The sequence below is a fragment of the Nesoenas mayeri genome, assembly GCF_963082525.1.
Source record: "Nesoenas mayeri genome assembly, chromosome: Z".
Taxonomy (NCBI): domain Eukaryota; kingdom Metazoa; phylum Chordata; class Aves; order Columbiformes; family Columbidae; genus Nesoenas; species Nesoenas mayeri.
In genome coordinates this window covers 13,878,397-13,894,626 of record NC_137542.1, presented here as the reverse complement: position 1 = coordinate 13,894,626, position 16,230 = coordinate 13,878,397, and the positions used below count along the sequence as shown (strand labels likewise).

The window sequence follows — 16,230 nt, the reverse complement described above, 5'->3', positions numbered from 1 at the left end:
GAGAACACATAAAATTCATCTGATCCTGTATATAAACCGAAGGTAATATACCAGAACTTGCACTTCTCAGTTGTATCAAAGGGTTTCTATCTGTCACAGTATGTTCTCTCCCTAGATACAGAGAGTACAAGAAGGTCACAAAAGGTTCAGAAGATACAAGGTGTAAAACTTCCTCAATTTATAGAATACACCTCTACCAAGCCAGGATAGTTGTAAAAATGAGGATTTTCCTGTATTGCCTGCCCTAGAATTGTATTATTCACATTTAAAGAGGTTATAGCATAACAAGTACTGCAAAATATTTCTCTTGGTATAAAACTAAGAAAGTGATTTTTTCAGAGGCATTACATTTTGACCCTTTCTACTAATCCTGTCAAAGAATAGAAAATGTATGCTTTTAGAATTTTACCTGTTGTCATCGGTGTAGCACTTCTCTATTTAAAAAAAAAAAAAATTAGAAAAGAGAAGCTTATCTAAGAAGTGGTAGTTTGTTCCATTTTTCAGCTATCAGTCTGTAGAGCAACAATTCCTGCATGAACAAAATCTCCCTGTTTATTGCAGCTTGGAGATTTACGCAAATCTTTTGAAACAGTCCAGAGACATGATACATATCTCATCATTTTACACATACGTATATATATAAAGACTGGAGGAGCCACCAAGCAATAATTAACAAAGGCAATCCTTTGATAGCCCTAGATTTTATGATTGAAGCATAAAGGTAGAGTTTAGTTCTTTACCTATTCATGGGTATCTGTAGCCTATGTCTAGAGAACATGGGAATGTTGGTTCTCAATCAAAGGCCTCCTGGAATTCCACAAAATCTTCTAAACTGGAAATCCTTCAGGATATTTATCCATGAAAATACAGGATTTTTTAGCATTTATCAGGATGTTCAAAGTCAGGCTGGACAGGGTTCTGAGCAACCTAATCTAGTTGAAGATGTCCCTGGCCATTGCAGGGAGGAAGGACTAGATGACCTTTGAAGGTCCCTTCCAACCCAAATGATTTCATGATTCTGTGTTTTTTCCCCCATAATGTACTTTGACTGTTGATGACATTGGGTTATCTGAAACAAGTTCCAAAGCAGATCTGAATACAAAGTTGACTGTTGACTACAGTTTCTAGAGGATGATCCCCCTCACACAGCCTGACCCAGGCAACCTAGCACAGCTTTACCACAGTTATGCTGCTATCCAGGAGCAGACTGCTGCTTAAAATGCATGATAATTCTGTCCCAGCAGAGCTGTCAGAGGCAAACATTGCCTGACTTGACATAAATCTGTTCCAGCTTAACATCACTAGGGCTGTGACTACAACTGTGACTCTGACCATTAGTGACCCTTTTGCGTGCTTTGCTGTGATCAAGCCACCTCAAACTGTTTCTTTAGTCTGGCTGTTTTTCTGGTTTGACACTTCCGAAACAGCTAGCTGCTTTCATTCTTATATTTCTTTAGCTGCACAGCTTCCTGCTATTGCGACAATGCAGACAGTTATGCTAGTTGCATGTAACTCCATCTTCTTTGGCCCACACAAACTGCTGTTTCTTCTTCAAAAAGACTTATCTATTCCTGTTTTTTGCCTAGAGATCAGTATACACCCTCCTTATAAAGAACACCTTGATAGCAAAAAAGCCCACAAACCACCAAAAAAGATAAAAGGGAAAAAATAAAATAAAATAAAATAAAACAAAACAAAACAAAACAGAATAAAATAAAATAAAATAAAATAAAATAAAACAAAACAGAATAAAATAAAATAAAATAAAATAAAATAAAATAAAATAAAATAAAATAAAATAAAATAAAAAATAAAATAAAATAGCTGGAATTGCTTTCAGCTATCTCTTTTTTTTTTTTTTTTTTTTTTTTTCTGTTTTTTGTTGAGTATCCCAAGGGCAGATATAAAGTCAGTAGAAACCTTGTACTTAAGATGACCATGTCTGAGTCAGGAATTGATATCAAATCCCGCTAGTGATCTATCACATATATGAATGTGACATCTCTGGTAATAATTCTTTGCCTCACTCTTTTCCGCTGTCTGGGACCACATCCCTGCTATACACGTGAGATACGAAGGGTGGCTCATCTTCAGCTGCTGCCACGCTCCATGGCTGCTGGAAGCAGGGGTGGCGGCAGACTCGGCTGAAGACAATCACCAGATGGTTTAGGTTGTTTTGACTGGTTAGACTGATTGTTCAGAGATAAAGAAGGGAAGGTAAAGACAAGAAGTATAGGTCACACATGTCTATGTGTTACAGCATATAAATATGTATATGGGGAGTCATATACTTCAAAATAGCCAAAATCTCACATGTTCATTTACACCTTAACAATAAAAACTACCTTTCCACATGTAACTTCTAGTAAGGAAACCCTGTGACTACCCTGCACTGGCAGATAATACAGTAATGTATCTGAATTACTTGTTAATTGAATGCATTTTCACATTTCTGTAAAGGGATATATTGATTGCTTCCTCAGGCTTTGAAACAGGGCCAAATTCTGGTACACTTATAAGGCAGTTCAGTATATTTCGCCAATCACAGGAAAGATTTGTTCACATGAGCTTCAGCTTTCCAGCTCTTGGGTCTCTGTTTCATGACAGGGGAAAGACTGTTAGATCCATACAAAAGAAAGGCAGTTCAAGAGGACAGTCTATGTTGAAAAGAAAGGCAGGACAGGCCAACAGAACAGGTGAGGTGAGATGCTTTGTAGGTATAAAAGTTATTGAATAAAAGCAAGAGAAAAAGTCTCTATAGCTAGGTGAGAGTATGACATGAGCTAAGCAGATAGGGAAGGGGCTTCCTCTCCTGGACAAGAAGGAATGTCACAAACAACAAATCTAGCAAGCAAACTGAACTCCATCTAAAAATACACCAGCGATTCTAATCTAATTGCAACTTTTGTCATTATATAGTCAAACTCAGCTTGTTTGAAAGCCCGGTGATAGATTATGTTGGAGCTGAGGCAAGCAGACAGCATGGCAAACAGGCTGCTTCTGTTGGTCTCTGTTTCCCTTTCTCTCTGTTCAACAGGAATTTAAATGTACCTGCAATCTCTCTGAATTCAGGTGTTGTCTTGAATGTCTGCACTCTCAGCTGGTGCACACAGAGGTAAAACTCAAGGCACTATGTCAGTTCATACCAGCCGACAACATAGCCAGATCTCAAAGATATTTTTGTGTGTGTGTGTGTGTGTGCATGGGTTAAGGTCCATTCACATTTGAAATGACTGAGTGTAATATCTTAAATCATAGGATTGTGGGATAATTCAGGTTGGAAGTGACCTCAGGAGGTCACCCAGTCTAATTTTCCTTCTCAAAGACATGTCTCCCATGAGGGTCAGATCAGGTTGGCCATGGCTTATCCAGTCACACCTTTAAAACTTACAAGGATGGAGATGGCATAAGCTCTTTAGGTAACCTGTTCCTCTGCTTGGCTGCCTTAAGAGTGAAAACGTTTCTCCCAATATCAAGCCTGAACACCTTGTTTGAAGTTCTGCCCTTTTTCTCTTGTCCAGCCAGCAAGAATGACTTGCTGCACCTTCTTGAAAATCTCTGTGTCAGTACTGGGGGTCCCCCTGAAGGTACCTCTTCTTCAGGCTTCTTTACCGTCCCTTATCCCCTCCTTGCAGCATAAGTGCTCCAGACCTTGACCACCCTGGTGGCCCTTCACTACACTTGCTTCAGTTTGTCAATGCGTATCAAGTATTGGAAGCCACAACTGGATGCAATACTCTAATGAGTGCTGAGGGGACAGGGATAATCCACTCTCTCAGTCTACTGTCTGTGGACCTGTACAGCCCAGGATGCTGTTGGCCCCAGTTGTTGCCTGGGTGCACAGCTGGCTCCCATTAGCTCCTTGTCAACCAAGACACCCAGGACCTATTCCACAGTGCTGCCACCCTGCCTGTCTGCTCATTTCTTCTGCCAGTCTAGGTCCCTCTGGGTGGCACTGTAATGACTGTTCCTCCCAGCTTGGTGTCATGTGCTAACCTGATGGCACTGCTCTCCATCACCTTCTCCATGTTGTTGATGAAAGTGCTAAATGCAACAGGTCCCAGGAGAGACCCCTGAGGTTCTCCTCCCATTACTGGCCTCCAGGCAGAGTTCAAGTTTGACCCATTAACTGCTACCTGCTAAGCCCAACTATCCAGCCAGTTTCTTACCCATCTAGTTGTCCACCCAATCTGGACCATAATAGTCCAGTTTGGATATAAGAGGGAGACCATGTCATTAACCTTGATGAAGTCAAGTTCCATTGGTCTGCCCTCCTATACAGATCTACCCGTTTTGTCATGGAAGGCAATAAAGCTTGGTCAGGCATCACTGACCCTTTTAAAATCCATATTGGCTGTTTGTAATCATCATCTTCTCCTCCATGTGCCCAGAAATGTGTTCCAAGAGGTCTTGCCTATGATCTTCACAAAGACCAAAGCAAGGCTGAGTTTGTGGAGGACGGGACCTGTCATCAAGGGCTTTGGCTCATTCACTGTATTCAGCAGGCACACATCTTCAAGGGAGAGTTTCACACTGCTTCCCTCTTCCCCACTCTCTTGTGTATTTGGGACTCTGTAAAGCTCTCTAGCATCTTAGGTATGTGTTCTAAATCATGTTGGCAGGAGCAATTAGAAATATTTAAAAGCTTTTGTATCTACCTGCTTACTCTTTCTCCAACCATAAAAAGACATGCCATGCTTTCTTTAGTATCTAAGTGATTTTTATTGTTTCTCTTTGAACTAGTCGAATCCTTCTTGCTCGTGATAATAAATGTGGTCATATTAATAGCATGGAAGGGAGATGTCAAGTAAGACTAGTAGAAACTAGAAGATGCTAAGACATTTTAGAAGGACTTCAGTGTTGGTCTACAGGACAACAGGGTGATTTATTAAACCCTTCACCAAAATACAAACAAATCAGAGTCAAAGGTGAAAGTCTAGTCTGCTCTTTTATTGTCTCTCATGGTTTAATGAAGGTATCTGGACATTGTTTCAAACACCTCGGGTGCAGATTCTTATTTAATATGAAGTACTAAATCATACAAGTGGAGATATGGACAGTACACATCTATACGTAGAAAATCCCAAGACACAGCCTCCCTTCTTGTCGCAGTCTACTCCAGCCACCACACGGCTTAATGCAATAATGGTCGAAGAAACAGGCATTTCAGATGCAGAGGGGGAGGCTAGCAACATGGATACATCCCAGTGTCTAAATGTTTTCAAAACTAGTCACAAGAAGGTGAAGTGATCATAAAGGACAAAAAATATGTGTTTATAAAGGAGAGAAATTGCTAGGCAGAACCCTAAATCCTTTCCCATAAAGACAGAGATGTTGAGAACAGAAGGCAAAATCTACAGTGAACCATCTTTTTCTCCCAGAGCATCATCTGAAAACTTCTTGAGATGGAGCTTTGTGCACTCCAGACTCGCATGAGGCTAGGGTAGTGAAACCATCCACTTCGGTGTCACAGTAAGAAACCAGAAGTCTTTTCAGGTTTCACAGCTTTAAGCTGCAAACAGAACCCACTGCCTGCGTCTGATGAGACCTTCTCACAGCCCAGTCTTTCCTCCCTGCCTCCACGTCTCTTCTTGGCGGCTTTATCGCGGTTGCAATGCAGCGGTGGGGCGCTGAAGCGCGCCCGTCCCTCGGGTGCGGGTTCACCTCGATGATGTTCACCAGCAGCACAGCAGCTCGTTTTTCAGCACCCTTCCACCTGCGCCTCCAGCGTCCGCCTGGCCCGCCGTGCGCCTGGCTGGCACCTGGCGGGAGCGGGGACGCCTGGCACAACCCGGGACCCCGCCAGGGCCGCCCGGAGCGGGGCAGGGGCCGGCGGCCCGCGGCGGGCGCGCTGGTCTGGGCAGCCGGCGGGGCGGCCCCTCGGCCGGCAGGGGGCAGCGCGGCGCCGCCCTGAGCGGCGCTGACCGGGCGGCCCCGCCCCCGCCCGCCCCGCGCCGCCGCCGCCACCGCCTGGGGCGGAAGCGAGGGCGAGCGGCGGCCGGTGCTGCGCCGCGGGGAGCGGGCATGGCGGACGGGGCGCGCTCGCTGCGTGGCGGCAGCCCGGCCTCCAGCCCGGTGCTGGGCGGGCGGGGCCGCTCCGCGGGGGCGGCGGCGGCCGGGGGGAGCAGCCCGCCGGGCCACAGCTTCCGCAGGGTGACCCTCACCAAGCCCACCTTCTGCCACTACTGCACCGACTTCATCTGGGGGCTGGCCGGCTACCAGTGCGAGGGTAAGGGGGCGGCGGGCAGGGATGGAGGGAGGGGGCAGCCGGCCGGGGAGAGGGGCCGGGCCGGGCGCCCAGCGGGCTGGGGCGGGTGCGGGTTGTGCGGGACCGGCTGGGAACGGCCGCCGCGTCCTGGGCGGGATGGGGCGGGCGGGGAAAAACCGCGAAAAATCATACGAATAAAAATAACAAAATTCCAATAATAAAAATCCTAATAGTAAAAACCATCACAGAATTGTAGAATCACTAAACCATGTCCCTGAGAACCTCATCTGTATGTCTTTTAAACACCTACATTCTACTAAAAAAATCCCTAACAATAGTAAACTAAAAATTCTAGTAATAATAATACATTCTAAAAATAAAATTGTAAAAGTACAATACTAAAAATTCTATTAGTAACAAATACAAATAACAAATTATAACAACAGTGTTACTAAATATTCTACTATTAATAACAAATTCTAATAAATTCTAACCATAATATTAGTTCTAACTATAATAATTCTAATAATGAATGATAGTAAATTGCAATAAGAATAATAATTCTGGTAGTAATAATAAAATTTCTAACAATAATAGTCAAAAATTGGAGTTGTGGCACTGCCTGCTCCTGACACAGTTGTTTGCTGTGATCCATCGCTGCCCATCCCGGGAGGGATCTCTGTGAGCACTGGCCAGCCCGGCCAGTCAGTCTCCTGCAGTGGAGACATCCTGTGGGTGCCATGATTTGCCAAAATGCCCGATGCAGCGGAGGAGCCCACGACCTGCATGGTATTTGAACCTTTAAACCTGGACTGATGCGCCAGGGAGGGGAGAAGGGATTGCAGGGTCGCCTTGCTGACCCTGTGGCAGTGGAGGTTCTTGGAGGTGACAAAATTATGGCTTGTTCTGATGCAGCGAAACCAAATGAAGTCGTAGGGAAAAGAGCAGTTGTCCATGTCCCATTTCAAAAAAAGCTCCCCCAAAAACCCCAAACAGCACCTTAATGCCTTCTTGAGCATGTGCAGCCCACCTGGCTTGTGTTGCATCTCCAAGTCATGTCTGGAGGAGCTGGGCTGTACAAGAACCTCATTGTTTGGGTGGTATCAGACAAGGCTGTGGGTGCAGAGCAAGTACCCTGCAGTGCTTCGAGTGGCTCCTGCCTTTTGTCATTGCCATGAGTGAAGAGGGTGTGTGATTAAGTTGGGTGAAAGTCATGTTCCTGTATGGTTCAAAAAAAGGCCTGAAAGAATGATTTTATATTTCTTTAAAACTTTGTTGAGTGATGTGTCTGTCGTTCTGTCTGCGTAGCAGAAAGTCACTGCCTGCAGCAAAAAAACCCAAACTCGAGTGAAAATTCCGTAAGTTGTGAAAATGCACAAAGCTAGTCTTTTATAGTCTTCTATTATATCACCGCCTTAAAAGTCACGGAAGTGGGCATTCAGGTGGGAGTTTTGTTACTTGAAGAGCTGAGTGGCTTTGATATGTTAACAGATAAGAAAATGTGAGAGGCCAGGATGTCTCACTTTTTTTTTTTCCATTCAAATACTATGTACATAAACATAGTGCATAGCTGTAACTTGAATTTAGGGTCTTTTCCTAGCTTGAAAACTGGGCTGACATTTCGTGGTCTGGAATTGTTTTTCCCCTTTGGCTTTTTAGGCTGAGTTTTGGGTAAGGATCGTTAGCACAACTGTCTAATGACTGTGTGTGCTAATGAGCCACTTGCAAGCTGTCCTCTTAGGGTACCTCTTTTAAGCCTACATCTGAAACCTCCATCGCAAACAAGTAGTGTGAGTGAGGGGTAATGAGACAGAGAGAAATGCTCTTTATTAGCTGTAACATAACCTGTTCAGAGTGGGGGGGAAAATCCTGTAATGGAACCTGGCACCTCAGTGCTTCCTTTGGCTGACTTTTTTTTTAATTCCTTTTTCTGTTTTCAACCAGCTTTATTCAGCATTGTGTTTGTCTTTTCCAACAACTTACTGCTAAACAACAAATTTCAAAAATACCTGATAGGTCATTTGCTGATGGTGGCTGCTTTTGATAGCCATGCATACACCCTTGTACCTTGTTGCATAGCTTGGCAGCTCATTCTTTCCGAGTTACTTAATATAATAAATGCTGATATGATTTCTTGAATAAACTTTTAAGTAAATTCCATTTAATACCTACCTGCTTGTCACATGTGCTTTAACTAATGGAGTTTGATCATTGTTCTTTAGAAAGTAATTAAAGGATGATCTCTAGGAGTGCCAAGCTGGTTAAAAATTAAAAAAAACTCCAAAAGCAAAACCACCCGGCTTTTAGTGCAGGAAGTGTTTGCAGCAGACAGGAAGAACTTGGTAGCTAATCCTTTGTCTTCTCCCGAGAGAGACTAGGATTGCATGTGTAATTACAGCTGACCTGCTGTTGTCTTTGTTGGGACTTTGATAAACCACCTACAGGCTTCAAAGTCAAGCCATTGAGTGTCCCTTTTCTAGGTGAATTTGCAGTGATTTTTGTTCCAAATCTGTGGGTTCGAGGTGTTCAGTCTCCTCATGCTGTTTGTGTTGATGTTCCCTGAAGCTGGTCTTGATCAAAACAGAAAGTTTCCAAACTTTACAGGGAACTGAGCACGCCAATGACAAGACTCCATCAATTCATGAAAGGAGGAAAGGACAAAAACAACCTTCTGCCTATCGTTATTTGAGTAGCCTAAATGACCTGGATTTGAGTTTTAATTGTGATTGCGCTTTTGACCTTTGGATAATGGTGCCTTGTGTAAGTCACTGATCAGGTCTGTGGAGTTTTACAGTAAACTTATCAAATACTCAGCAGGCGGACACATGCCCACATGGCTTATATGGCTGTGTAGCAAAACCATAAGAAAGTATAATGAATTACTTCACATTTCTGGCAGTGCAGGCCAAGATAAGTGGTCCTTCCATTTTCTTCACGTGGACTCTGAAAAATGCACAGAAGAGATGCTCTGATGCTCTCTGTACAAGGCACAAAGTGTCCTGGATCTAATCCCTCTGTATGGAAGTCAGATACTGCTTCCCTCTCCAGTTCAGGACTACTACTGCAGTTGCTGGTGCTTTGTCCAGGATGGGGTTCTCCTGGGGATAATTGCAGCTCTTTTGCTATATTTGCAAGGTATTTTTGTGAGTGCAGTTTTTCAGGGAAGGTATTAGTCTTTCTGTGTGGGTTAATTGGGTCTGAAGATGCCACCGTATGATACTTTAGTGCACGTAGTCTCAGTCAGTCAGACTTGCAGCTGTGGTTTATTTTTTCTTTCTCCCCCCCATCCCCGCCCCACAAATTTGTTTTCCGTAAACCCTTTGTAAATGACTCCTTATTTTTCTTAACACTTTACTCTTTGTAGCTGTCACTTCCTTTGATAAGTGTGTGTGTGTGAAAGCATAAGTGATGTTTAGATTGTAACATGAACAATGACTCTCTTATATTGCTCTTGCTTTCCAAAGCCTGGTCATTTTAGGTTTGAGTGGGTTTAAATTTCCTCAGGCTTGGCAAGGAATAGTCAGTGTGTCTGGATTTCTGTGCACGTGTGTGCGCACCTTAAAAATGAGAAATACGAAATGTATGAAGTCTGTATAAGAAATAGAGAATAGAGTTGAGTTCTTATTGGTAGTGCACAGAGGAACTAATTTCATGCACTAAAAAATAGCTATCAGATATTTTAATTTGATGTTTCTTTTCACTTCTTTTCACAGTGCCTTCTTTTTTTTTCTTTTTTTTTTTTGCTAAAAGTATTTTATAAAAAATGTAGGAAGAATTGTGAATCTGTACATTTTGGGGCCTATAAAGATTTCCAGTGCTGTAAGTCTTTCTAATGTGAACTTGATTTGGTTTGTTTTAGCCAAAGGTAAAATGTGGGGGATTTAAGTATTAAGCAAGTTGATTAGCAATTTTAACACAATTGTTTAGCTATTTTTAGGTGGTTTATATCTATCTGTATTTATATCTTTAATTATAGCACTTATTAGAAGCTACTGTCAGGGGACTTCTTTTACATGTTCTGTGTCTCTTTCTACTAGGGAAATGTCATTTGAAGAGTTAGGGTACTTGTTTTGACATGAGGGCGCTAAGTCAAATAATACTTTGGGAAATATCCTTCTTTTCTGGTGTGGTGTTTTTGTGTTCTGTGGTTTCTGTAGGGTTTTCGGGGGGGTGGGGTGGTGTGGTGGTAGTGGTGTTATATTTGTTTGTTTTTTGTTTCATTCCGATTTGGGTTTTCGGGTTTTTTTTTAAGGCTTTGTATTCTAAGGAGAACCTCCAAACTTATTCCAAGACACAGAAACTCTTGTCTCTCCTAATTTGGTTTAGATATTGGTTGACAACACTGCAGCTTTTCCAGAATAAAATGTACATGGTGAACTGGAGTTCTGTTTATGCCATAAATCTCCAATTTAAAGAAGACAGCCATGAAGCTGCTGTGATTCATACAGGCCTGTCTTGCCCAGACATGGGCAAGCTGTGTTGTGCCTCGATGGTACAGGAGAACCTGGAGATGTTCAGACAGCATCTCTGATGGGAATGCACATTCTGGACATGTTTTGAATGGGGTCTACTCCATTTAGACTCTTCTAAGTAACTGGAGTGAGATAGGGAAGGTGTGTTTTAGTTTAAAGCTGGGAGTTTGACCTACAGGGATTTTGCAGGGATTTGGAAACGGTATCAGGGAATAAAGCAATGAGGAACAATCCCCTTGAACTGTCATCCTCTCTGGTGAGTTTGGTTGTTGGCACAGGCAGCTGGAACTTCCTTGACCCTGCTGGTTCCCTTCAGCTCAGTGTTGAGGGAAGATCATGGTGTATCAGATTCCTCAGAAAGTCTTCATGCTTGCCATTCAGAAATAAAACAAATTCTTCCGTCTTCTGATGAGCTTGGCTTGCTTTTGCTGCATTTTGAACTAAAAAACAAAAGCTGCAAAAAGGTAAAACCGCAGTGAAATCTTGCTTGTATCCCATGATCAGTTTGTGTTTTCAAGACTTGCTCACTTTATTCGCTAGTGGCTTCTTTGTCAGAGGCGAGGCCTTTCCATGCAACAATAAAGTGTTTGATGTTGAGATGCAATGTGCGTTTGTGGTTGAGGTGTTGTTGAGTGGGTGTCACTTAGAGTTAAAACTTAGATTGAGCTATGTGACTCTGAATCCATCTTGGTAACAAACACAAAGACTGTCAGAAAATAAAAAAAGAAAAAAAAAACCCAACCACCCAGGAACAAATAAAGCCCCACTCCCCAGAAGAAAACCTGTCACAGAAACTTAACTCAGTTCTGGTCAAGCTGAAGCATGCTGGGAGAAATGTTTGGAGGATTGACTGACACACTGAAAGATGCACCTTACTAACTGGTCTGGATTTGGAGGATAATTCATTTTGTACTGGAGAATTTATGCTTTTCCTTGTCTCCTTCTGACAGTGCTTCAGAGGATAATATCATTGTCACCATCAGTGATGCAGAGGAAAGAACAGGGACCGTTGTGAGGATGCGCACAGCTTTTGTAGCTGGAAGCTATATTTTGTGCTGATAGTGTTATCCCAGATTTCAGTCTAGAAACTCAATTATGTGGGAAATAACTTACTAGAGAAAGTACTAAAGCCAGTAATCCAATAGCAGGCTTTGCACAGCACTTTTGTGTCTCATCTGTGTTACCACCTCAGCCTGACTCAGTGGTAAATGACAAAAGCAATAAAGAAGGTGTGCATCAATCCATCATGGCCTGGAGTGGCTGCAGCTGGCTTTCTGCAGGTTTCCTTTCTAGATGATCTTTCATCTCATATTGCTTAGACTTGGTATAGTCACACGTTACCCAGCCATCTTCTAGTCTAATACCCTCTGATTCTTCCCATCTCACAGTGAAATTTTTCTGTCTTCCTCTGGTAAGTTTCCTGTGGATCGCAGTTCTTGCAGTGCTGTGCTAAGGGTCTGAAAAGCCTTTTAGTGCTTTGTCATGGTTGTGTAGGAGATAAATGCCGGACTGGTTATTTCTTTCTGAGGAACAAAGGGCATTGAACTCTAAGGCTTTCACCATAAAATACTTTCTAAGCACTGTACTGAGACATTTAACAATGTTTTCTTTAAAACTGCACTTGCCTGTTTGTATTTTCTGTGATGTTTGCGTACAGTAGCCGTGTATTTCCCCTTGGTTCAGATTTGACTTTTTTTTGGGAACAAGTACATTTTGGTAACACCTCCCCTTTCTTTAGAGATGGTCTACATTCTGTCTTTATAGATGTGGAGGTTTGTATTAAGAGAGTATATAGCACATCTTACTCAGAAACACATCTTTCTGTGGATGATTCCTCTGTCCTCCTTCAGTCTTAGTCATCACCAGGTTTTTTTAGTAGTGATGTTACTTTTATTTCAATAAAATACCTGATATACCTGAATACCTGGGATAGACAGTATCCCAGGGTTTGCCATGTAAAAGAAAAAAAAAGTGATTAGCCAATCACTTTGCATGGGCAATTGCTTTATGTCAAGGGATGTGTCATGTACAATGGGCGTTTATTACCCAAGTGTAGGTATTATATTGAGGTGGGGCTTCCTGCTTATAACCCACCATGGTGGGTTACATGCAAGGTTTTCACTTTTCATTCAGCTCTTGGCAGCTGGTAACGGATGTTTCTGTTGATTCCCCCCCTCCCCTCTTGTCCAGGGATAAGGAATTTTGCTGCATTGTTTCCAGTGGGTTCTCTTTGGGCAGGATCCATGTTGCTTGTCTGGTTTCTCCTCTTTGATGGCATGCTCTTCATAATTCATCTGTAATGTTGCTTTTCTGCTTACTATCCTGTAGTAACCTGGTTTTCTTGTTGATTTTGGAGCTCTCTTCTCAGGTGACAACTTTGAATTATCTTTGAATCAAGCTGTCCCTGGATGACCTTTGCTTTTTGGTGATGTTGCTGGTTTCTTCCAGAGTTGTTTGTAACACTGTATTCATCAGCTCATCTGTCTTCCTTCTGGGCTGCTTGTTGCTAATTAGAACATCCTGAGCTGGCTCAGACAAATCCCTTTGTGGAATTGTTTTTGCAGTACCTGTTGAAATTAGGTGACTGAGTTATGTTCACGGGATCACAGAATGTCAGGGATTGGAAGAGACCTCAAAAGATCATCCAGTCCAATCCCCCCGCTGGAGCAGGAATGCCTTGATGAGACTACACAAGAATGTGTCTAGGCGGGTTTTGAATGTCCCCAGAGAAGGAGACTCCACAGCCCACCCTGAGCAGCCTGTTCCAGTGTTCTGTTACCCTCATTGAGAAGAAGTTTCTTCTCAAATTTAAGTGGAACCTCTTGTGTTCCACTTTGGACCCATTATCCCTTGTCCTTTCATTGTTTGTCACCGAGAAGAGCCTGGCTCCATCCTCATGACACTCACCCTTTACATATTTATAAACATTAATAAAGTCACCCCTCAGTCTCTTCTTCCCCAAACTAAAGAGACCCAGCTCCCTCAGTCTTTACTCATAAGGGAGGTGCTCCACTCCCCTCATCATCTTGGTTGCCCTACGCTGGACCCTCTCCAGCAGTTCCCTGTCCTTCTGGAACTGAGGGGCCCAGAACTGGACACAATATTCCAGATGTGGTCTCACCAGGGCAGAGTAGAGGGGAAGGAGGACCTCTCTGGACCTACTAACCACCCCCCTTCTAATACACCCCATGATGCCATTGGCCTTCTTGGCCACAAGGGCACAGTGCTGGCTTATGGTCATCCTGCTGTCCACCAGGACCTCCAGGTCCCTTTCCCCTACACTGCTCAACAACAGGTATTCCCCAACGTATACTGGAACCTGGGGTTGTTCCTACCCAGATGCAAGACTCTACACTTGCCCTTGTTATATTTCATTCAAGTTTTCCCCGCCCAACTCCCCAGCCTGTCCAGGTCTCGCAGGATGGCAGCACAGCCTTCTGGCGTGTCAGCCACTCCTCCCAGCTTGGTGTCACCAGCTGTGTCACTTGCTGACAGTGCACTCTGTTCCCTCACCCAAGTCTTTGATGAATATACTGAATAATACGGGCCTCAGTACTGACCCTTGAGGCACTCCACTAGATACAGGCCTCCAACCAGACTCTGCCCCATTGACCATGACTCTCTGGCTTCTTCCATTCAGCCAGTTCGCAGTCCACCTCACTACCCGATCATCCAGACTGCACTCCCTCAGTTTAGCTGTGAGGATGCTGGGGAGACCATGTCAAGTGCTTTACTGAAGTCAAGGTAGACCACATCCACCGCTCTGCTGTCATCTATCTGTCTGGTTATGTCTTCATAAAAGGCTATGAGGTTGGTCAAGCATGACTTCCCCTTGGTGAAGCCATGTTGGTGGCTCCTAATGACCCTGTTCTCCTTGATATGCCTTGAAATGGCACCAAGGATAAGTTGTTCCATCACCTTTCCAGGGATGGGGGTGAGACTGGCTGGTCTATAGTTACCTGGATTCTCCTTCCTGCCATTTTGGAAGACTGGGGTGACATTTGCTTTTCTCCAGTCCTCAGGCACCTCTCCTGTCTCCCAAGACTTGGCAAAGATGATGGAGAGTGGTCCAGCAATGACCTCAGCCAGCTCCCTCAGCACCCATGGGTGCATCCCATGCAGACCCATGGATTTATGGATGTCCAGATTGCCTAACTGCTCCCTAACCCAGTCCTCATCAACCAAGGCAAACTCCTCCATTGTCCTGCCTTCCTCTGGGTCCTCAGGGGTACGGGGCTCATCAGGACAGCTTCTGGCAGAGTAGACAGAGACCAAGAAGGCATTCAGTAACTCTGCCTTCTCTGCCTCTTCTGTCACCAGGGCACCCACCTCATTCATCAGTGGGCCTACATTGCCTCTGGTGTTAGTTTTATCTGCCACGTATTGGAAAAAGCTCTTTCCATTGTCCTTGACAGTTCTTGCCAGGTTTAATTCTAAGGAGGCCTTGGCTTTTCTAGTTGCCTCCCTATACCCTCTGACAACATCCTTATATTCTCCCCAAGTGGTCAGTCCCTCCTTCCATGATCTGTAAACTCTCCTCTTCCACCTGAGCTTACCCAGCAGTTCCCTGTTTCACCACGCAGGTCTCCCAGCTCCCTTCCTTGACTTCCTACGTGTCGGGATGCTCTGATCTTGAGCTTGGTAGAAGCGATCCCTGACCACTAACCACCTATCTTGGGCCCCTTTACCTTCAAGCAGCCTTCCCCATGGGATTTCCCCCAGCAATTGCCTGAAAAGGCCAAAGTTTGCCCTGCTGAAGTCCAGGCTTGCAATTCTGTTTGCTATTTGATTCCTGCCAGATGAGATCCTGAACTCCACCATTTCATGGTCGCTGCAACCAAGGCAGCCCTCAACCTTTATCGCCTCAGCCAGACCCTCCTTGTTAGTGAGGATGAGGTCCAGCAGTGCACCTCTCCTGGTCAGCTCCTCCACCATTTGCATCAGAAAGTTATCTTCAGTGCACTGGAGGAACCTCCTGGGCTGTGGCTGGCTGGCTGAATGGTCCTTCCAGCAGACATCAGGGAAGTTAAAATCCCCCATGACAACCAGGGCCTGTGACTGTGAGGCTGCTCTCAGCTGCCTGTAGAAGGCCTCATCAGCTTCCTGACCCTGATCTGGTGGTCTGTAATAGACGCCCACAACAGTGTCTTCCCTGCCAGCCTGCCCCTTAATTCTCACCCATACACTCTCAACTTGCTCCTCATCTGTGCCCGGACAGTACTCAATACATAGTAGCTGCTCTCTCACGTCAAGAGCAACTCACCACCTTGCCTGGCTGTCCTGTCTTTCCTGAAGAGGACATAGCCATCCATGACCACGTTCCAGTCATGTGTGCTGTCCCACCATGTCTCTGTAATTGCCACCAGGTCATACACTCCTGACTGAACACAGGTTTTTAACTCCTTCTGCTTATTCATCTATTTAATTTGACTCAGCTCCAGTGGGGAAAGAACAGGATGTATGTATAGCATATAAGCCTTTCTAAATGGTAAAGTAATATGTGCTGATTGCCTTCTGTTTATTTTTTTCCCTACCCTTTTTGTTTAATAG

The 16,230-nt window shown here is 44.2% G+C and overlaps 1 protein-coding gene across 1 annotated transcript in view; it reads left to right on the top strand.

The window, feature by feature from the left end:
• Window positions 1-6,024: 6,024 nt before the first annotated feature.
• The window catches only part of DGKQ (diacylglycerol kinase theta), a gene marked incomplete at its 5' end in the record, with an annotated part of 96,374 nt that continues 86,168 nt past the window's right edge, over window positions 6,025-16,230 (top strand). The window contains one exon of the mRNA XM_080362334.1: window positions 6,025-6,229. Coding sequence (XP_080218460.1) covers window positions 6,025-6,229 — 205 coding nt within the window. The remainder of the gene's footprint in view (window positions 6,230-16,230) is intronic.